This window comes from Scyliorhinus torazame, chromosome 10 (genome assembly GCF_047496885.1).
Source record: "Scyliorhinus torazame isolate Kashiwa2021f chromosome 10, sScyTor2.1, whole genome shotgun sequence".
Classification (NCBI taxonomy): Eukaryota; Metazoa; Chordata; class Chondrichthyes; order Carcharhiniformes; family Scyliorhinidae; genus Scyliorhinus; species Scyliorhinus torazame.
This window is the reverse complement of record NC_092716.1, coordinates 233662341-233684132: the sequence shown is the minus strand read 5'-3', so window position 1 is coordinate 233684132 and position 21792 is coordinate 233662341. Positions and strand designations below refer to the sequence as shown.

General features: G+C 49.5%; 1 protein-coding gene across 2 annotated transcripts in view; it reads left to right on the top strand.

The window, feature by feature from the left end:
• The window catches only part of abtb2b (ankyrin repeat and BTB (POZ) domain containing 2b), a 389054-nt gene that overhangs the window by 318911 nt on the left and 48351 nt on the right, over window positions 1-21792 (top strand). For both annotated transcript variants that reach the window (XR_011933118.1, XM_072466583.1), the window contains exons 5-8: window positions 13349-13501; window positions 18383-18548; window positions 20169-20258; window positions 20356-20457. Coding sequence is in view for 1 of the 2 variants with exons in the window: in XM_072466583.1 (XP_072322684.1) it covers window positions 13349-13501; window positions 18383-18548; window positions 20169-20258; window positions 20356-20457 (511 nt within the window). In the remaining variant the exon portion in view is untranslated. The remainder of the gene's footprint in view (window positions 1-13348; window positions 13502-18382; window positions 18549-20168; window positions 20259-20355; window positions 20458-21792) is intronic.

Here is a 21792-nt window from a genome sequence, read left to right as displayed (position 1 = left end):
CTCTACTCGGACTGAGCTCTCCTCTCGGACTGAGCTCTCCACTTGGACTGAACTCTCCACTCGGACTGAACTCTCCTCTCGGACTGAGCTCTCTCCACTCGGACTGAGCTCCCTCCTCTCCGACTGAGCTCTCTCCACTTGGACTGAACTCTCCACTCGGACTGAACTGTCCTCTCGGACTGAGCTCTCTCCACTCGGACTGAGCTCCCTCCTCTCCGACTGAGCTCTCTCCACTCGGACTGAGCTCTCCTCTCGGACTGAGCTCTCCACTCGGATTGAGCTCTCTCCACTCGGACTCTCTCTCCACTCGGACTGAGCTCTCTCCTCTCGGACTGAGCTCTCTCCACTCGGACTGAGCTCTCTCCACTCGGACTGAGCTCTCTCCCCTCGGACTGAGCTCTCTCCACTCGGACTGAACGCTCTCCGCTCGGACTGAGCTCTCTGCACTCAGACTCTCTCAGCTCTCGGACTGAGCTCTCTCCACTCGAACTGAGCTCTCCACTCGGACTGAGCTCTCCACTCGGACTGAGCTCTCTCCACTTGGACTCTCTCTCCACTCGGACTGAGCTCTCTCCTCTCGGACTGAGCTCTCTCCACTCGGACTGAGCTCTCTCCACTCGGACTGAGCTCTCTCCACTCGAACTGAGCTCTCCACTCGGACTGAACGCTCTCCGCTCGGACTGAGCTCTCTGCACTCAGACTCTCTCAGCTCTCGGACTGAGCTCTCTCCACTCGGACTGAGCTCTCCACTCGAACTGAGCTCTCCACTCGGACTGAGCTCTCCACTCGGACTGAACTCTCCACTCGAACTGAGCTCTCCACTCGGACTGAGCTCTCCTCTCGAACTGAGCTCTCCACTCGGACTGAGCTCTCCACTCGAACTGAGCTCTCCACTCGGACTGAGCTCTCCACTCGGACTGAGCTCTCTCCACTCGGACTGAGCTCCCTCCTCTCCGACTGAGCTCTCTCCACTCGGACTGAGCTCTCCTCTCGGACTGAACTCTCCACTCGGACTGAGCTCTCCTCTCGGACTGAGCTCTCCACTCGGACTGAGCTCTCCACTTGGACTGAGCTCTCTACTCGGACTGAGCTCTCCTCTCGGACTGAGCTCTCCACTTGGACTGAACTCTCCACTCGGACTGAACTCTCCTCTCGGACTGAGCTCTCCTCTCGGACTGAGCTCTCCACTCGGACTGAGCTCTCCACTCGGACTGTGCTCTCCACTCGGACTGAGCTCTCCACTCGGACTGAGCTCTCTCCTCTCGGACTGAGCTCTCCTCTAGGACTGAGCTCTCCACTCGGACTGAGCTCTCTCCACTCAGACTCTCTCTCCACTCGGACTGAGCTCTCTCCACTCGGACTGAGCTCTCCACTCGGACTGAGCTCTCGACTAGGACTGAGCTCTCCACTCGGACTGAACGCTCTCCGCTCGGACTGAGCTCTCTGCACTCAGACTCTCTCAGCTCTCGGACTGAGCTCTCTCCACTCGGACTGAGCTCTCCACTCGAACTGAGCTCTCCACTCGGACTGAGCTCTCCACTCGGACTGACCTCTCTCCACTCGGACTGAACGCTCTCCGCTCGGACTGAGCTCTCTGCACTCAGACTCTCTCAGCTCTCGGACTGAGCTCTCTCCACTCGGACTGAGCTCGCCACTCGAACTGAGCTCTCCACTCGGAGTGAGCTCTCCACTCGGACTGAACTCTCCACTCGAACTGAGCTCTCCACTCGGACTGAGCTCTATCCACTCGGACTGAGCTCTCTCCACTCGGACTGAGCTCTCCACTCGGACTGAGCTCTCCACTCGGACTGAGCTCTCTCCACTCGGACTGAGCTCCCTCCTCTCCGACTGAGCTCTCTCCACTCGGACTGAGCTCTCCACTCGGACTGAGCTCTCCTCTCGGACTGAGCTCTCCACTCGGATTGAGCTCTCTCCACTCGGACTCTCTCTCCACTCGGACTGAGCTCTCTCCTCTCGGACTGAGCTCTCTCCACTCGGACTGAGCTCTCTCCACTCGGACTGAGCTCTCTCCCCTCGGACTGAGCTCTCTCCACTCGGACTGAACGCTCTCCGCTCGGACTGAGCTCTCTGCACTCAGACTCTCTCAGCTCTCGGACTGAGCTCTCTCCACTCGAACTGAGCTCTCCACTCGGACTGAGCTCTCCACTCGGACTGAGCTCTCTCCACTTGGACTCTCTCTCCACTCGGACTGAGCTCTCTCCTCTCGGACTGAGCTCTCTCCACTCGGACTGAGCTCTCTCCACTCGGACTGAGCTCTCTCCACTCGAACTGAGCTCTCCACTCGGACTGAACGCTCTCCGCTCGGACTGAGCTCTCTGCACTCAGACTCTCTCAGCTCTCGGACTGAGCTCTCTCCACTCGGACTGAGCTCTCCACTCGAACTGAGCTCTCCACTCGGACTGAGCTCTCCACTCGGACTGAACTCTCCACTCGAACTGAGCTCTCCACTCGGACTGAGCTCTCCTCTCGAACTGAGCTCTCCACTCGGACTGAGCTCTCCACTCGAACTGAGCTCTCCACTCGGACTGAGCTCTCCACTCGGACTGAGCTCTCTCCACTCGGACTGAGCTCCCTCCTCTCCGACTGAGCTCTCTCCACTCGGACTGAGCTCTCCTCTCGGACTGAACTCTCCACTCGGACTGAGCTCTCCTCTCGGACTGAGCTCTCCACTCGGACTGAGCTCTCCACTTGGACTGAGCTCTCTACTCGGACTGAGCTCTCCTCTCGGACTGAGCTCTCCACTTGGACTGAACTCTCCACTCGGACTGAACTCTCCTCTCGGACTGAGCTCTCCTCTCGGACTGAGCTCTCCACTCGGACTGAGCTCTCCACTCGGACTGTGCTCTCCACTCGGACTGAGCTCTCCACTCGGACTGAGCTCTCTCCTCTCGGACTGAGCTCTCCTCTAGGACTGAGCTCTCCACTCGGACTGAGCTCTCTCCACTCAGACTCTCTCTCCACTCGGACTGAGCTCTCTCCACTCGGACTGAGCTCTCCACTCGGACTGAGCTCTCGACTAGGACTGAGCTCTCCACTCGGACTGAACGCTCTCCGCTCGGACTGAGCTCTCTGCACTCAGACTCTCTCAGCTCTCGGACTGAGCTCTCTCCACTCGGACTGAGCTCTCCACTCGAACTGAGCTCTCCACTCGGACTGAGCTCTCCACTCGGACTGACCTCTCTCCACTCGGACTGAACGCTCTCCGCTCGGACTGAGCTCTCTGCACTCAGACTCTCTCAGCTCTCGGACTGAGCTCTCTCCACTCGGACTGAGCTCGCCACTCGAACTGAGCTCTCCACTCGGAGTGAGCTCTCCACTCGGACTGAACTCTCCACTCGAACTGAGCTCTCCACTCGGACTGAGCTCTATCCACTCGGACTGAGCTCTCTCCACTCGGACTGAGCTCTCCACTCGAACTGAGCTCTCCACTCGGACTGAGCTCTCCACTCGGACTGAGCTCTCTCCACTCGGACTGAGCTCCCTCCTCTCCGACTGAGCTCTCTCCACTCGGACTGAGCTCTCCTCTCGGACTGAGCTCTCCACTCGGACTGAGCTCTCCACTTGGACTGAGCTCTCTACTCGGACTGAGCTCTCCTCTCGGACTGAGCTCTCCACTTGGACTGAACTCTCCACTCGGACTGAACTCTCCTCTCGGACTGAGCTCTCTCCACTCGGACTGAGCTCTCTCCTCTAGGACTGAGCTCTCTCCACTCGGACTGAGCTCTCTCCACTCAGACTCTCTCTCCTCTCGGACTGAGCTCTCTCCACTCGGACTGAGCTCTCTCCACTCGGACTCTCTCTCCTCTCGGACTGAGCTCTCTCCACTCGGACTGAGCTCTCTCCACTCGGACTCTCTCTCCTCTCGGACTGAACTCTCTCCACTCGTACTGAGCTCTCCACTCGGACTGAGCTCTCCACTCAGACTGCGCTCTCCACTCGGACTGAGCTCTCCTCTCGGACTGAGCTCTCCACTCGGACTGAGCTCTCCACTCGGACTGAGCTCTCCTCTCGGACTGAACTCTCCACTCGGACTGAACTCTCCTCTCGGACAGAGCTCTCCACTCGGACTGAGCTCTCCACTCGGACTGAGCTCTCTCCACTCGGACTGAGCTCTCCTCTCGGACTGAACTCTCCACTCGGACTGAGCTCTCCTCTCGGACTGAGCTCTCCACTCGGACTGAGCTCTCCACTTGGACTGAGCTCTCTACTCGGACTGAGCTCTCCTCTCGGACTGAGCTCTCCACTTGGACTGAACTCTCCACTCGGACTGAACTCTCCTCTCGGACTGAGCTCTCTCCACTCAGACTCTCTCTCCTCTCGGACTGAGCTCTCCTCTCGGACAGAGCTCTCCACTCGGACTGAGCTCTCCACTCGGACTGAGCTCTCTCCACTCGGACTGAGCTCTCCTCTCGGACTGAACTCTCCACTCGGACTGAGCTCTCCTCTCGGACTGAGCTCTCCACTCGGACTGAGCTCTCCACTTGGACTGAGCTCTCTACTCGGACTGAGCTCTCCACTCGGACTGAACTCTCCTCTCGGACTGAGCTCTCTCCACTCAGACTCTCTCTCCTCTCGGACTGAGCTCTCCACTCGGACTGAGCTCTCCACTCGGACTGAGCTCTCTCCTCTCGGACTGAGCTCTCCACTCGGACTGAGCTCTCTCCACTCAGACTCTCTCTCCTCTCGGACTGAGCTCTCTCCACTCGGACTGAGCTCTCTCCACTCGGACTCTCTCTCCTCTCGGACTGAACTCTCTCCACTCGTACTGAGCTCTCCACTCGGACTGAGCTCTCCACTCAGACTGCGCTCTCCACTCGGACTGAGCTCTCCTCTCGGACTGAGCTCTCCACTCGGACTGAAATCTCCTCTTGGACTGAGCTCTCCTCTCGGACTGAGCTCTCTCCACTCGGACTGAGCTCTCTCCACTCGGACTGAGCTCTCTCCACTCGGACTGAGCTCTCTCCACTCGGACTGAGCTCTCCACTCAGACTCAGCTCTCTCCACTCGGACTGAGCTCTCCACTCGGACTGAGCTCTCCACTCGGACTGAGCTCTCCACTCGGATTGAGCTCTCCACTCGGACTGAGCTCTCCTCTCGGACTGAGCTCTCTCCACTCGGACTGAGCTCTCTCCACTCGGACTGAGCTCTCCACTCGGATTGAGCTCTCCACTCGGACTGAGCTCTCCACTCGGACTGAGCTCTCCACTCGGACTGAGCTCTCTCCACTCGGACTGAGCTCTCTCCACTCGGACTGAGCTCTCCACTCGGACTGAGCTCTCTCCACTCGGACTGAGCTCTCCACTCGGACTGAGCTCTCCACTCGGATTGAGCTCTCTCCTCTCGGACTGTGCTCTCCTCTCGGACTGAGCTCTCCACTCGGACTGGGCTCTCTCCTCTCGGACTGAGCTCTCCACTCGGACTGAGCTCTCTCCTCTCGGACTGAGCTCTCCTCTCGGACTGAGCTCTCCTCTCGGACTGAGCTCTCTCCTCTCGGACTGAGCTCTCTCCTCTCGGACTGAGCTCTCTCCTCTCGGACTGAGTTCTCCTCTCGGACTGAGCTCTCCTCTCGGACTGAGCTCTCCTCTCGGACTAAGCTCTCTCCTCTCGGACTGAGCTCCCCACTCGGACTGAGCTCTCTCCTCTCGGACTGAGCTCTCCTCTCGGACTGAGCTCTCTCCTCTCGGACTGAGCTCTCTCCTCTCGGACTGAGCTCTCTCCTCTCGGACTGAGCTCTCCTCTCGGACTGAGCTCTCCTCTCGGACTGAGCTCTCCTCTCGGACTAAGCTCTCTCCTTTCGGACAGAGCTCTCCACTCGGACTGAGCTCTCTCCTCTCGGACTGAGCTCTCCTCTCGGTCTGAGCTCTCCTCTCGGACTGAGCTCTCCTCTCGGACTGAGCTCTCTCCTCTCGGACTGAGCTCTCTCCTCTCGGACTGAGTTCTCCTCTCGGACTGAGCTCTCCTCTCGGACTGAGCTCTCCTCTCGGACTAAGCTCTCTCCTCTCGGACTGAGCTCCCCACTCGGACTGAGCTCTCTCCTCTCGGACTGAGCTCTCCTCTCGGACTGAGCTCTCTCCTCTCGGACTGAGCTCTCTCCTCTCGGACTGAGCTCTCTCCTCTCGGACTGAGCTCTCCTCTCGGACTGAGCTCTCCTCTCGGACTGAGCTCTCCTCTCGGACTAAGCTCTCTCCTTTCGGACAGAGCTCTCCACTCGGACTGAGCTCTCTCCTCTCGGACTAAGCTCTCCTCTCGGTCTGAGCTCTCCACCCGGACTGAGCTCGCTCCATTTGGAAAAGTCAAAGTGTTTGGTGAATTCATTTGTGAAGTGCAACGGCCCAAACACAACGCCCCCCTCTGCCAATCATGAACGTGAATTGGCAGTGTGAGTTTGAGAGTCAGCAGCTGCCCATTAGGCGTCTCTCAGGATGGCGAGTGCCAATCACTTGCATTCTTATAGTTCTATGCTTATCTCATCTCTGTATGAGTCCTGAGCTATGCCCGTGATGGATGAGTTGGCATGGTAGGGACAATGGGAAAAGGGAGGTGGATTGGGGACATGTGTTGGCACTGAGTAGGCCCAGGGATATAAAGTGCAGTGAGGGTGTGCAGAGGAGCATAGCTTGGCATGGAGGGTATGGAAGACTGTGGGCGGTGGGTACAGTGCATGCGGTGCCATGGGTTGACATGGATGTGGGATGGTGAGTGTTTGGAGGGTGAAGGGGTGAGGTCTGGAGCAATCTGTTTTATTATTTATTTTTAAATTTTGGGCACGGAGCCGAGATTCTCTCGGCTTTGGGCATCCGATCCGGGAGCGAAAATCCGGACCCGTATGGATTTTATATGAATGCTTTGGCACATTGGGAGTTGCTGTCAAACTGCATAGTTTTAATCCCCCAATAGCACACAAAAATACTCTTTTCCAATTCCAAATCCAGAATTTGTACTTGTAATATACCTGCCTGGTTGTATGCCCAGGTTATTTTGAAAAATGTTCAGCTCAGAGATACCGACCCTCGTCATCCCAAGTCTTTCATTTCCACTTCATCCTTGTTGATTCAGTCAAAGTCGGAGAAAAAAACGACACTTGCCTTTTATTGGAGTGAATAGTGTGACCGTCTCCTGGAGTGACCCGGGTATTTTTGGACTGGCTCTTTTTGTGTCATTAATTTGCTAATATCCTCTTTTTCTTCCTTTATTGAATTAAAATGCACGCGCCAGCTGCCAAACGTTACCTTTTCCTTGGGAAAAGCCATTTAAAGTTTGCACAATGGGTTGCGTTCCAAACATAGAAAAAAATCTAATCTGTCTCTGTAAACAAGCGACACAAAGAGTGGGCTCTGCCAAGGGACACATCTGACTGCCTCAGCTTCCTGGCGGTATTGTTCATAGACTCGTTATTCACCTTCAATAACCTCGGAAAATCCTCCATGGGATTCCCGAGAATTCTGGGAACTCTTTTGAGGATGCAAGCGTATTGTTGAACGTTTGGAAAACATAGTGGTTGGGCTTAATCAAAGAGGAGGTGAATCCGCAGCCGGTGGTATTGCAGCTCCATGAAGAGAGTTGCTTCGGATTAAATAATATCTGAAAATGCCGGAAATGCACAAAAGTTGATCGACGTCTTGAAAGAGGAAAGACAGAGAAAGGTTTCGGATGGAGAGCTATTATCGGAGCTCAATTCGGATGAACATTTTGCACCCAAGACAATTTCATTCTCCTCCAAGGTGACCGGATTTCTCTGTCAATCCACAATTCTGGTTGCAGCATCTGTTTTTATGAAGTACTTCGGGTGATTTCCGAACAAGTACGAATTAGGCAAACCTAATAAAAAAGATACTTCCAAAATCCTTTCAATCACAGGAGGAGATTTTGAGCCCCCACTAGGTTTGCGCGGGTTCGGGGACGCAGGCGGAAAGTCCCACGAGAATCGGAAAGTGAGATTCCCTCCGGAGAGATCGCGCTTCCTGATTATTCCCGCCCCTCACTGCCGACATCACGATGCCCACGCCCACAAAGGGCAAGAACCTCATTTGAATAGATTTCCATTGATTCAAATATCTCTAACCGGCCCCCGCCGTCACATGATTCAACTCCTCCCCCCTTTACTAAATATTCTTAACTCGCTCATGTGACATCGCATTGGCCAGGTTTACACCAGCTTTTGGCCAAAGGAGAAGCAGTCAATATAATAATAATAATCTTTATTGTCACAAGTACGCTTACATTACAATGAAGTTACAGTGAAAAGCCCCTAGTCGCCACATTCCAGCACCTGTTCAGGTACACGGAGGGAGAATTCAGAATGTCCAAATTACCTAACAGCACGTCTTTCGGGATTAGTGGGAGGAAGCCGGAGCTCCCGGAGGAAACCCACACAGACACGGGGAGAACATGCAGACTCCACACAGACAGTGAGCCAAGCCGGGAATCGAACCCAGGTCCCAGGTGCTGTGAAGCAACAGTGCTACCCACTGTGCTACCGTGCTGCCTCACAAGGCGCTCTGTCTGGCAGCGCAGAGGTAAGGAGAGGCCCCCGGGGAGGGGCGGGGATGGCAGAGGGACCTGTCCAGGTTGGCCACCTGGCAATGCCAACCTGTGCTGGGGTGAAGCCAGGGGCTGGCCCTAGTGGAAACCCCATGGGGTGAGGCGGATGCATTTATTTGTGGTGGGGAGGGGAAGAGCAGATCATTGCCCCGAGGAAGGTGGCGGTGAGCTGCCTTCTTAAACCGCTGCAGTCCACGTGGTGTAGGTACACCCACAGTGCTGTTGGGGAGGGAATTCCAGGATTTTGACCCAGTGACAGTGAAGAAATGCTGATATATTTCCAAGTCTGGATGGTGTGTGGCTTGGAGGGGAACTTGCAAGTAATGGTGTTCCCATGTATCTGTTGCCCTTGTCCCTCTAGATGGTAGTGGTCATGGGTTGTGGAAGGTGCTGACTAAGGCGCTTTGGTAAGTTGCATTTTGCAGCTGGTACACACGGCTGCTACTGTGCATCCATGTTGGAGGGTTTGAATGTTTGTGGAAGGAGGAGCATTCAAGCGGGCTGCTTTGTCCTGGATGGTGTTGAGCTTCTTGAATGTTGTTGGAGCTGTACTCATCCATGCAAGTGGAGAGTATTTCAGTACACTCCTGACTTGTGCCTTGAAGGTGGTGGACAGGGTTTGTGGGGTTAGGAGGCGAGTTACTCGCTGTAGAATTCCTATTTGATATGCCCTGGTAGCCACCGTATTAATATGGATAGTGCAGTTCAGTTTCTGATCAATGGAAACCCCCAGGATGTTGATATTGGGGCATTCAGTGATGGTGATGTCATAGAATGTTATGGGGCGGTAGTTAGATCCTCTCTTGTTGGAGATGGTCATTGCCTGGCACTTGTGTGGCGCGAATGTAGCTTGTCAGCGATTGTCCACACCTTGCTGCGTTTATAAATGGACTGCTTCAGTATTTGAGAAGTCAAGAACAGTGATTAACATTGTGCAGTCATCAGCAAACATCCCCACTTCTGCCCTTATGATTGAGCGAAGGTCAATGATGAAGTAGCTGAAGATCGTTGGTCCTCGGGCACTATCCTGAGGAACTTCATTCCCCACCCTCCAACTAACTCCATACCCCACTGACTACCACCCGCCCCTAGCAGTGCACCTACCCAGAACCCCCTGTTTATCCTCCCCAGCCCCCAGCTACCCTCTCAGACCCCCCGACTACCGACTACTCTGCCACCGCCCTGGACCACTGGCCCACTCCCACACCCAACTTGTCCAACCCCCTCATACACTTACCTTCCTCGTGGCTTCTCAAAGTGGCTGAGACATTTAAACTTTCTCGGTTTACCGGAGCTAGTGCATGACTTCACTCCCCCGATGCTGCGGCGTTGCACTGGAGGAGCAACTGAAGGCAGCAGGACAGGCGGAGAGAGCAGTTAATAAAGTATATAGTATTCTGGGCTTTGTTAAAAAGGTCAAAGAACACAAGAGCAGGGAGGTTATGCTGAACGTATACAAGACACGGGTTAGACCTCAGCTGGATTATTGCGTGCAGTTCTGGGCGGCACACTGTAGGAACACATTGGAGGGAGTGCAGAAAAGGTTTACAAGAATGGTTCCGGGGATGAGAAACGGCTGTGATGAGGATGGATTGGAGAGGTCGGGAGAGAAGAAGGCTAAGGGGAGATTTAATAGAGATGTTCAAAGTCATGACAGAGTAGACAGGGAGAAACTGTCTGACAGAAAGAACAAGAGGGCAGAGATTTCAAGTGAATTTCGAAAGAAGCAAATGTGCTGCGAGAAAAACTTTTTCACGCAACGAGTGGTCCGGACCTGGAACGGGCTGCCTGGAGGTGCGGTGGAGGCAGGTTTGATTGAGGCATTCAAGAGGGCCTTAGAATGGAACAATTTGCAGGGTTATTGGGAAAAGGCAGCGGAATGGCACGAGGTCATGATACACATTTTGAGAGCCAGGGCAGACATAATACCCAAACAGCCTCCTTCTGCACGAGAGCAGTTTTGTGATTCTGGGTCCAGAGCCACTGTGTTACACTGGGAAGGACCTGGGGCCTTGTGAATAAGCTCTCCAGAGGAGATGCCCCTGTCAGGAAGTCCCGTCCCCCCTCCCCCAGCAGAGGCATCTGTCAATTCCTGGAAAGAGAAAAACAGTCAGCTATGTTTAAACCCCCTCAGACCTTTGATCTGCCAGTCATTCATTCAATTCTCTTTGATATTGAATTTACTAGGCTGTGATTAACAGCTTACACACTCCCCATTGTTCCATTCATATTCTTTCACGGTTGAGTAACTCTGAAGTGTTGTTTCGAGACATCAAGTTTTTATTGACAGCTCGTGGACCACTTTAAACTGAATCGATTGCTGTCAATTTCTAGCTGACCACTTCAAAATCACTCAATCGGGAAGTGCTTGGAAAGTACTTAATTCTGTTTGAAGTGGTCCAGGAGTTGTCAAAAACTTGGAACACTTCTGACTCACTCGATCTTGAGGCTTTAATTACAGCCTAATTATATCAATATCAAAGAAAACTGAATGAATGGCTTGCAGCTCAAAGATCTGAGGGAGTTTAAACTCAGCTGACTGGTTTTCTCTTTCCAGGAATTGACAGGTGGTGCCTCCTATGCCTGGGTGAGGCAGGCCAGGTGAATGTTAAAACAGTGATTTTATTCACTGTGTCTGGACTGCCTCCAGACAGGAGTCTCACTTCTGGTGGGAATCCTGACAGGGTCTCCCTTGTGAGGGGTCTGTGGGAGGGGGGGGGGGGTTCATATTCTGGGGGGTGGCGGTCTGGGGGTCTCCATATTCTGGAGAGCTATGTGGGGTCTCCATTTTCTGGGGGGAGGGGGTTGTCTGTGGAGGGATCCCCGTATTCTGCGGGTCTCTTTGAGGTTCTCCATATTTAGGGAATCTCTGGGAATTGTTTTATTTAAGGAGTCTCTGGGGGATATCTCTTTATTTTGAGGTCTGGGTGGGTGTGGATTGGGCAGGAGGTGGGGGACTCAGAAGATCCTGGGGTGGGGGGCTAAATTGTACTGCCAGAGGTGAAAATGGCGGCCTGATAGCAGATTTCCTTTGGGAAACCCTCACAATTCTTGCCATGCATAAATTTCCATGGTGAAAGCGCAATGAGGTGCAATTCAGCTCCAGCGTGAGACCGTGGGGCCAGATTTTCCGATTCTGAGGCTACGTACGGAGGATCTGTGGACAAAATCAACGGCGCCCCCTCACCGATGCTGCAACCGGTGAGGAGCAAGCAGCCGCCCCGCGTAAAACCCTTTGTCTCCAGAAAATAAATGGCTGGAGAATAGCCGGGTCCGTGCCCGCACATGCACACGGTGCCGATCTACAGCGGTCGCGCCATAAAACATGGCGCCGGCCGTGCGTGAACCTGACCTGCCAGATAGTGCCCCCCTAGGCTACCCCCTCGCCATCCCCAGGGCATCTCCCACCAGTCCCCCTAGACCTGGCGGAAGCCCACCCAGACCAGCAGCACGGCTCCCGGCCGACTGTGGCGGCGCTGGACATAGTCCGTAGCCGCCACACCGGGTTCCCGCACGGCTGAGACCATGAGTGAACCGCGCCGTCGTGAACTCGGCCCATTGGAGGCGGAGCATCAGGGGAGGGCCTTCAGGTGACCTGCTGAGACTTTTGATTTTTGCCACCGGTTTTCTGAATCACACACCATAGTATGACTTTTCTTCCAGCAAGGCTATGAGAGATGTTCCCTCTCTAGCTTTCTAAAACCAGCTGCCTCTAGCAGAACTATGAGAACTGCTTTCTCTCTCTACCTATCTCCAACGGCAATCAAACTAGCTAAAGTAAAACTTAAAAAGCTTCTCTATCTTACAAGGCCCGAGTTGCTGAGCAACTACTGCTTGTTTGTTTATTCTTAACACCGTAGCCCTCTCTAAGAACAATAGAATCATTGTTGGATTTGAAACAAACCCCCACACATACACACATCTTTATGCAGCATGAATCTAACTATCGGTTTTACCCTTCCAGGCAAAAACATTAAACTAAACCCACTTAAAACTATACCTTATTTCTAATGATTACCAATCCAAATATAAAGCCCTTAAAACCACCTTTATTTCCCTAACAATAGTTTGCATAGTGGATAATATAACTTGCAGATTTATATAAATTGCATTTTATACAGTATATATAGTGGTTTATATAAGTTGCATTTATATAGTTGATATAGTGATTTATATAAGTTGCAGTTTATATAGTTTATTTTGTAGTTTATATATGTTGCAGTTTATATCATTTTAATAGTGGTTTACATAAGTTGCAGTATATAAATTTCACATAGTGGTTTATACAAGATGCAGTTTATATAGTGGTGTATATAAGTTGTGATTTATATAGTGGTTTAAACAGCTGCAACTTATATTGTGGTTTACATAAATTGAGGTTTATATGGTGGTTTAAACAAGTTGTGGTTTATATAGTGGTTTATATAAGTTGCAGTTTATGTAAGTTTCAGTTTATACAGTGGTTTATATAGTGGTTTATATAGTGGTTTGTATAAGTTGCAGTTGTAGTAGGTGTTTTATACCTCATTTGAGTCTGAAATGCAGGTTTTTCCAATTGCTGTTTATACCTCAAGCATCTGATGTTAGAGATCAACCTGATAATCTATCTCTGAACTACAGTGCACACATCTATCGCTCCCCTGTGTCTCAGTGACCAAAACTGGACACAGTACTCCCATCTCTGGTCTGCCTGATGCATTGTCCTGTTTGAGGGTGAGTTCTGTGATTGTTTAAATTGGTTTCACGACACTTTATTAATCAGCTTTTCTTTTCTGCTTTCCATTAGGCCGTTCATATTGCTGCCTCCCCTAATGGAGTGGATGAGAGTAGCCATCACTCACGCTGAGCATCGCCGCAGTTTAACTGTCGACAGTGATGATGTGAGACAGACAGCCCGTTTACTGCTGCCAGGGCTGGATTGTGAACCACGGCAACTGAAGTATGTGTGATTCTTATTGAAAGTTAACCTGTCATGTGGGCGGAGGTGTAGGGGAGGAGTCATACATAGAAAATAGAAGCAGGAGGAGGCCATTCGGCCCTTCAAGCCTGCTCCATCATACATTATGTTCATGATTGATCATTAAGTTAATACTCTGATCCCGCCTTCCCCCTATGTCCCTTGATCTATTAGACATAGGAGTAGAATTAGGCCACTCGGCCCATCGAGTCTGCTCCGCCATTCATTATGATCATGGCTGATCATCAAGTTCAATACTCTGATCCCGCCTACCCCCTATATCCCTTGATCCCTTTGGCCCCAAGAGCTATATCTAATTCCCTCTTTAAATGACACAAAGTTTTGGCCTCAACTACTTTCTTGTGGTAGTGAATTCCGCAGATTCACCACTCTCTGGATGAAGAAATTTCTCCTCACCTCAGTCCTAAATGGTTTACCCCTTATCCTGAAACTGTGACCCCTAGTTCTTGACCCCGCACCATCGAGAACACTCTTTGTAAATCTATCCTGTCTAATTCTGTTAGATCCCCTCTTACTTTCCTAAATTCCAATGAAAATATTCTTAACCAATGTAGTCTCTCCTCACAGGACAGTCCCGCCATCCCAGGAAATCAACCTGGTAAACCTTCTCTACACTCCCTCCATAGCAAGAACATCCTTCCTCAGATAAGGACACCAAAACTGCTCACAATACTCCAGGTGTGGCCTCACCAATGCCCTATACAATTGCAGTAAAACATCTCTATTCCTATACACAAATCCTCTCACTATGAAGGACAACATACCATTTGCCTTCTTTACTGCCGGCTGTACCTGCGCGTTTACTTTCAGCGACTGATGCACAAGGACACCAAGGTCTCGCTGAGTATTCAACTCTCTCAATTTACACCCATTCAAATAATAATCTGCCTTCCTATTTTTGCTACCGAAGCAGATAACCTCACATTTATCCACATTATACTGTATCTGCCATGTATATGCCCCACTCGCTCAGCCTACCCAAATCCGTCTCTGCATTCTTCTCACAGTTCACCCTCCCATCCAACTTTGTATCATCTACAAATTTGGAGGTAATACATTTAGATCCCTCGTTAATATATAACGTGAACAGTTGGGGTCCTAGCACAGATTCCTGCTGCTGCCAGTCAGAAGAAGACCCATTTATTCTAATTTTTTTGCTTCCTGCTTTCTACCCATCTCAAGACACCACCTGCAATCCCATGTGTTTTAATTTTACACAGTAATCTGCTATGTGAGACCTTGTTGAAAACCTTCTGAAAGTCTAAATAAACCACATCCACCGGTTCTCCCTGGTCAACTCTACAAGTTAGATCTTCAAAGAATTCTAGTAGACTTGCCAAGCATGATTTCCCTTTCGTAAATCCATGCTGACTTTGTCTGATGATACCACTGCTTTCCAAATGCTGTGCTATTAAATCCTTGATAATGGACTCTAGCAACTTCCCTACTACCGACGTTAGGCTCACTGTTTTTTCTGTAGCTCTCTTTTTGAATAGCGGGGTTATAATAGCTACCTTCCAATCTGTAGAAACCATTCTAGAGTCATCCGGCTTTTACATGTTCTGGGTGTTTTAAGGAACAGAGCAATGTACTTAGATGTCATGGAGATTAACATAACACTGCTTAGATGACAAATATGGACCTGGATATTCAGAGGAAAAGAAAGATCTGAATGATTAGAAAAACTACTACCACAATGGCGAGGGAGAATATAATGAGGGGAAAGCATCCAGTGGAGACCACATGGGTGGAACAAAAAAGGATCTAAAACTAATGGGTGTTGTGTATCAACCCCCTGGGAGTAGTTCTGAGGTGTTAGATTGTATAAAGGCAGAAATTAGACAAGGGTGCAGCAAAGGCAGAGTATTATTAATGGGGGATTTCAACTTACACATCAATTGGGAGCAGCAGACAAGCACCTGTCAGAAAGGTAGTGAATTTCTAGAATGTGTCCAGGATAGTTTCATCATAGATTATCATAGAATTTACAGTGCAGAAGGAGGCCATTCGGCCCATCAAGTCTGCACCGGCTCTTGGAAAGAGCACCCTACCCAAGGTCAACACCTCCACCCTATCCCCATAACCCAGTAACCCCACCCAACACTAAGGGCAACTTTAGACACTAAGGGCAATTTATCATGGCCAATCCACCTAACCCGCACATCTTTGGACTGTGGGAGGAAACCGGAGCACCCGGAGGAAACCCACGCACACACGGGGAGGATGTGCAGACTCCGCACAGACAGTGACCCAAGCCGGAATCGAACCTGGGACCCTGGAGCTGTGAAGCAATTCCTGCAGCAATGTTTTCCAGATGCAACAAGCGTATGGGCAATATTGGATTTAGTAATGAGTAATGAGCCTAATTTAATCACGCTGTGCGTGAACATTTAGCAAATAGTGATCACAACATGATTGAATTGCAGCGTTTGAAAGTGAAAAGCACAATTCAGATACTAGAATTTTAGATTTGGGGAAGGCTGACCTTAACAGGTTGAGGCAGAAACTGTCCACGGTAAACAGGGAAGATCTGTTCATGGGTCAAATGACTGAAGATCAGTGGAGAATATTTAGAAAAGACTCCACTTCACAAAATAAACGGCCATGGACAACTAAAGATGTTAGGGACAGCCTAAAACTAAAAGAAAGGGCTTATGAAAATACAAAACATAGCCCAAATCTGGACGAATGGGATAGATACAAAGACCAGCAAAGGGTCACAAAGCAGCTTATAAGAACTGCGAAAAGGGATCATGAAAGGAAGCTTGCAAGGGACATCAAAATCAATAAGAAGAAATGTTACAGTTATACAAAGGGAATGGGGTGATCAAGAGCAATGTTGGCCCACAAAAAGCTGAAAATGGAGATCATAGAATTTACAGTGCAGAAGGAGGCCATTCGGCCCATCGAGTCTGCACCGCCTCTTGGAAAGAGCACCCGACCCAAGGACCACACCTCCACCCTATCCCCATAACCCAGTAACCCCACCCAACACTTCCTGTTTACCGTGGACAATCTCTGCCTCAACCTGTTAAGGTCAGCCTTACTGAGGGAAAGTAATTGTTCTCCATGTCTGCCATTTCCCCATTATTAAATTGGTTGAGTGGCAGGCCACAGAGGGAAGGGTTAAAGGGTAATTACTCTAATTGGCAGGTGGTGACCAGTGGTGTACCACAGGGCTCTGTGTCGGGCCTCAATTATTCACGATTCATTAATGACTTGGACGATGGAATTGAAAGTCATACATCCAAATTTGCTGATGATACAAAATTAGGTGGCATTCTAGACAGTCTAGATAATAGCACAACATTGCAAGGACGTATAGACACACTAGATGAATGGGGAAAATTGTGGCAGGTGGAATTCAATGTAAGCAAGTTTTTAAAAAATCATTTATGGGATGTGGGTGAAGCTGGTTATATCAGCATTTATTGTCCATCCCTCGTTACCCCTCAGAAGATGGTGGTGAGTAGCCTTCTTGAACCGCTGAGGTCTTGAGGAGTAGGTACACCCACGGTGCTGTTAGGGAGGGAGTTCCACGATATTGCCCCAGTGACGGACCGATGATATATTTCCAAGTCAGGGTGGTGAGTGACTTGGGGCGGAACCTCCAGGTGGTGGGGTTCCCAGGTATCTGCTGCTCTTGTCCTTCTAGATGGTAGCGGCCATGGGTTTGGAAGGTGCTGTCTAAGGAACCTTGGTGAATTACTGTAGTGCATCTTGTAGGTGGTACACACGGCTGCCACTGTTCATCTGCGGGGGAGGTTTTGAATGTTTGTGGAAGGGGGAGCAATCTCGCGGGCTGCTTTGTCCTGGATGGTGAGAGCTGTTCGAGTTGCACTCATCCAGGCAAATGAAGAATATTCCACTACACTCCTGACTTGTGCCTTGACGATGGTGGAGTCAGGAGGTGAGTAACTTGCCCTAGAATTCCTAGCCTTTGACCTGCCCTGGTAGTGCGAGGTCAACCATTTTGAACCATAAAAAAACAGAACAGAGTACTTTCTAAATGGAAAAAGGTTAGGTATAGTGGGTGTCCAAAGAGACTAGGGGATTCAAGGCATAGATCCTTAAACTGCCAGGATCAAGTGCAGAAAATAATCAAAAAGGCTAATGGGATGCTAGCCTTTATACCTAGAGGATTGGAATATAAAGGTACAGAGGTTATGCTGCAGCTATACAAATCCCTGGTTTGACCCCACTTGGAGTACTGTGGGCACGGCACCTTAGGAAGGATATTTTGTATTTTATTAAATTCAGTCAAAGAAAAAATAAAAATTAACACATTTGGGTAGAATCTCCACCGCTGCTTTTTTGTTGGCAATTTTTAAAATTCTTGGTTACTGGTCCGGGTTTCATAAACCAGCAAAAATAACTCCGGAGAGGAGGAAAATCTATCGAAATTCATTGAAGCTTCTCCAGTGGTTCTCTTGAGGAAGGGAATGGGCAACCGAGATATACAGGCCCTGATTCTGTGCCGAATTTTCACATTTCCTCTCCCGCTAATCCGGTCAATATGCTCAGCCCTGAGATAAGGAGAGAAAAGTCTGCTTTCTGCTGCTGGCAGAATATTCGTGTGCCTGCTAGGATTAAGTTTCTGCTGTTAAGGATGTCTTTCGAATTCACTACGGGAACATACCTGGAAAATAATCATTCGGGTAAGTGACGGAAGTAACCATCATAAAACGAGAATTCTCTCCAGTCGCAATGGAACAAGAGGTCAACATCTTCAGGGAAAAAGAAAGGGGGAGGAAGTACAAACGATGAAAAAGATACCAGGTTCTGTTTGAATGGATTGAGTTACTCGCTGTCTGTACAAACAAATATAATATTTTTTATTAGAACTGAAGACTGCTTCAGTTCATTTCGCAGACTCGACGCAAAAGCTGCTACGGCCAAGTTCCAGCAAGACCTCGGATTCCGCATGTTAAGCTGCGGCAGAACAGATTTGGTGAATCAAGCCATAGAACTCTTAGGACTGGATGGTGTAGACACAATGGACAACCAGGTAAACGGCGCTTGTTTTCAGATCTCCACCGTACAAAGGGAATTCTAAGCAACAATAATAAGTCCGTTGATCATTCTAATTTATGCTGTACACCATCCTTGCCAAGGTACCTTTGAACATTCTAAGAAACATCTCAATGTGTTTGAAAAATTGAAGAAAGAGGGACTTAAATTTGTATAGCACCTTTCACAACTTCAGGCTGTCCCCAAACCCTTTCAAGTCAATGATATGAAGTGTAGTTGTTGTTATAATGCAGGAAACACAGCAGGTAGTGTGCACAGCAAGCTCCCACAAACAACATCCATTCTGTGATAAGCAGATGTCTTTTTGGCTTGAAGGCAGCGTCTATTTCAGCGTCAGTGTGATGCTAGGTATGTATGCCATATGTGCCAAAGAATCATATCAAACAGCATGTCCTAGTCACTGTTCACAATGGACAAGGTACAGAACATTCCCAACCAGCCAGTGCTTGAAAAATAGTGTCCAATATTAGATGTGATTCCACGATTGGACACCATTTGCTGAATCATAGAATCTCTATAGTGCAGATGGAAGCCTTTCGGCTCAACAAGTCTGCACCGATGCTCCAAAAGAGCACCCAACCCAGTACCCTCACCTTTGGACACTATGGGGCAATTTAGCATGGCCAATCCACCTAATCTGCACATCTTTGAACCGTGGAGGAAACCGGAGCACCCGGAGGAAACCCACACAGATATGGAGAGAACATGCAAACTCCATACAAGCAGGCACCAAGGCCTGGGACTGTGAGGCAGCAGTGCTAACCACTATGCCACCATGCTGTCCTCAGCGTGCTAAGAATTAACCTGACAAACCAATTTAAGATTGTTGGCTGAGCTCGCAATGTGACGTATTTGTGTGTACTGGAAGCTATGTATATTAATATACAGGGCCCTGTTCTTTGCTGACAGAAAGGACAGATACACACATTTGGCTTGTTTCAGCTAAACAAAATAAGTGGCAGCCATTCGCTGACCTCATTCCTCATGGCAATGCCTTGACCAATCAGGGTCATGCTGCCTGGTTTAAATTTCAAACAATGTTTGGAAGTTATTTGTCAGTCACCATCAACTGGTGCATTCTCCATGCCAACATCTCTACCAATCAGAATCCACTTGTGAACCAATCAGCATCCTCTTATCATACAGTAGAAGTAGTTGCTTTCCCCATATTTTTTCTACAATCATGATCTTGTTATAACCCAAAGTACCTTATGGGGCGAGAACAATTAACTCCCCAGTGGACCTTGAAGAATATTAGCTCCCCTGTTAAAGGGGTGGAGGACCTCAAAACAATGTTAATTGTCGGGTCTATAAAGCCGGTCAGTTAGGCACAGGCAAGGCAGACCCAGTTGGGATCTACTTGTGACGTATATAATAGTTACTGTAAATAAACTAAGTTTCTTTGCACTTCTCGGTGTGAACCCCTTTGTGGGCTTATAAAAGATGTAAAATGTAACTACAACCCAAATGTAATTTCTCTGCCAGTCCAAAGTCCAGGACTATTGCTAATCAGTTATAGTATCGTGTGTGTTCTAATATTGTTGCATCGTTTATACTCAATCCTTTTCTCACAACTTTTTGCGCTGGATTTGCACAGGGAATGACACCGTTGATGTGCGCCTGTGCTGCTGGAGATGAAGCCATGGTCCAAATGTTAATTGATGCTTCTGCAAACTTGGATCTTTCAGTGAGTCTTCGTTAACTTTAGATTAGTAACTATCAGATTTCTCAAAAACTCACACCAGGCCCTGACATTTGAACAATTCTTTATCTTCTCCGCTTAGCTTCCCAGCAATATTCAGAGATACCCTTCAATGCACCCAGATAGCAGACGCTGGACCGCTCTCACCTTTGCCGTTCTGCATGGACATATCCCTGTTGTTCAGGTATCAGATAATCGGGACTAAATGGTTGGGTGGGCTTGGTACCGATGGGATTTGCTAAACGTGGCCATTTAACAATATTTATGTTTGTAATTGGTGATTTTCATGTAAAAAGGTATCTTCACAGGATCATTGAATGCTCCTTTTTACTAGAATACGGTAAGTCTGACAACTGTTTCATCTCCATGGATCAAAGTTGGCTAAGTGACAGGAAACAGTAATGGTTAATGGGGATTGTTTCGGCCTGGAGGAAGGTGTGTATCAGAGTCCCACAGGAGTCCGTGTTGGACACCTTGCTCTCTCTAATATACATTAGTAACCTAGACCTTGGTGTGCCGGGCACAATTTCAAAATTTGCAGATGACACAAAACTTGAACAGTGCGGAGAGCGCAGAACTTCAAAAGGACATAGACAAGTTGGTAGATTGGCAGACATCTGGCAGATGACGTTCAGTGTGGCGAAATGTGAAGTGATTCATTTTGGTCGCAAAATATTGGAGAGTCAATATAAAACAATGGGCATAACTGCAAAAGGGGGCGCAGGAGTAGGCCTGGGTGTATGTGTACATAAATCATTGAAGGTGACAGGGCAGGTTGAAAGAGCAGTTCATAAAGCAGCCAGTATTGTGTGTTCATAATGAGTGTGAAGATATGATTATTCTCAAAGGTATCAGTCCTGCCGCTAGCCATGCCCTCAGTAATAGCCACTCCAATGATAACCGGCACTGATTCCTCCACCAGGGAAGGACAGGCCATTGTGCCTCACCCATACTTTCAACACCAGCTGTAACTCCAGTTTTGCCTCAAATTCTGCGAGAGAAATGGTGTCACTGAGTGTGGGTCCAATGTGTTTGGATGATGTGGCTGACATGGTTGAACAGCTGGCAGTATGTGCAACATTTGTGAGTGTGGCTTGCAGCAGTGTGCGTGTGTGAGGGCGAGGTGAAAGTATGAATGTTGGATATGAGTGGTGTTTGATAGAGATTGTTAGGAGGTGATTGATGTATTGAGCACGGCCTGAGGCTAGTGGTATAGTCGGTGGGAAATAGCATTTGAAGATGCGTTCGTATGAAGTCATTGCACTTTAAAGACACTGCATCTAAATCCTCGGAGTTATACCCCTGGCACTGAGAACCCTGGCTATCTTGTCTAACTGCCTTTACATAATTTCTCTGGCGGACCCCCTGACCCTCTGTGAGGAACTCTCTCCTGAACTTCAGCTTCTGCACAAAGGCCTCTGGTTCAGTGCCAGAAAATCTTGCAGCTTGTCCTCATCCATGTTGGGCGAGACTCTCCATTTGGAGACTATTTTGTTCTCCCGCCAGAGGAGAATATCTG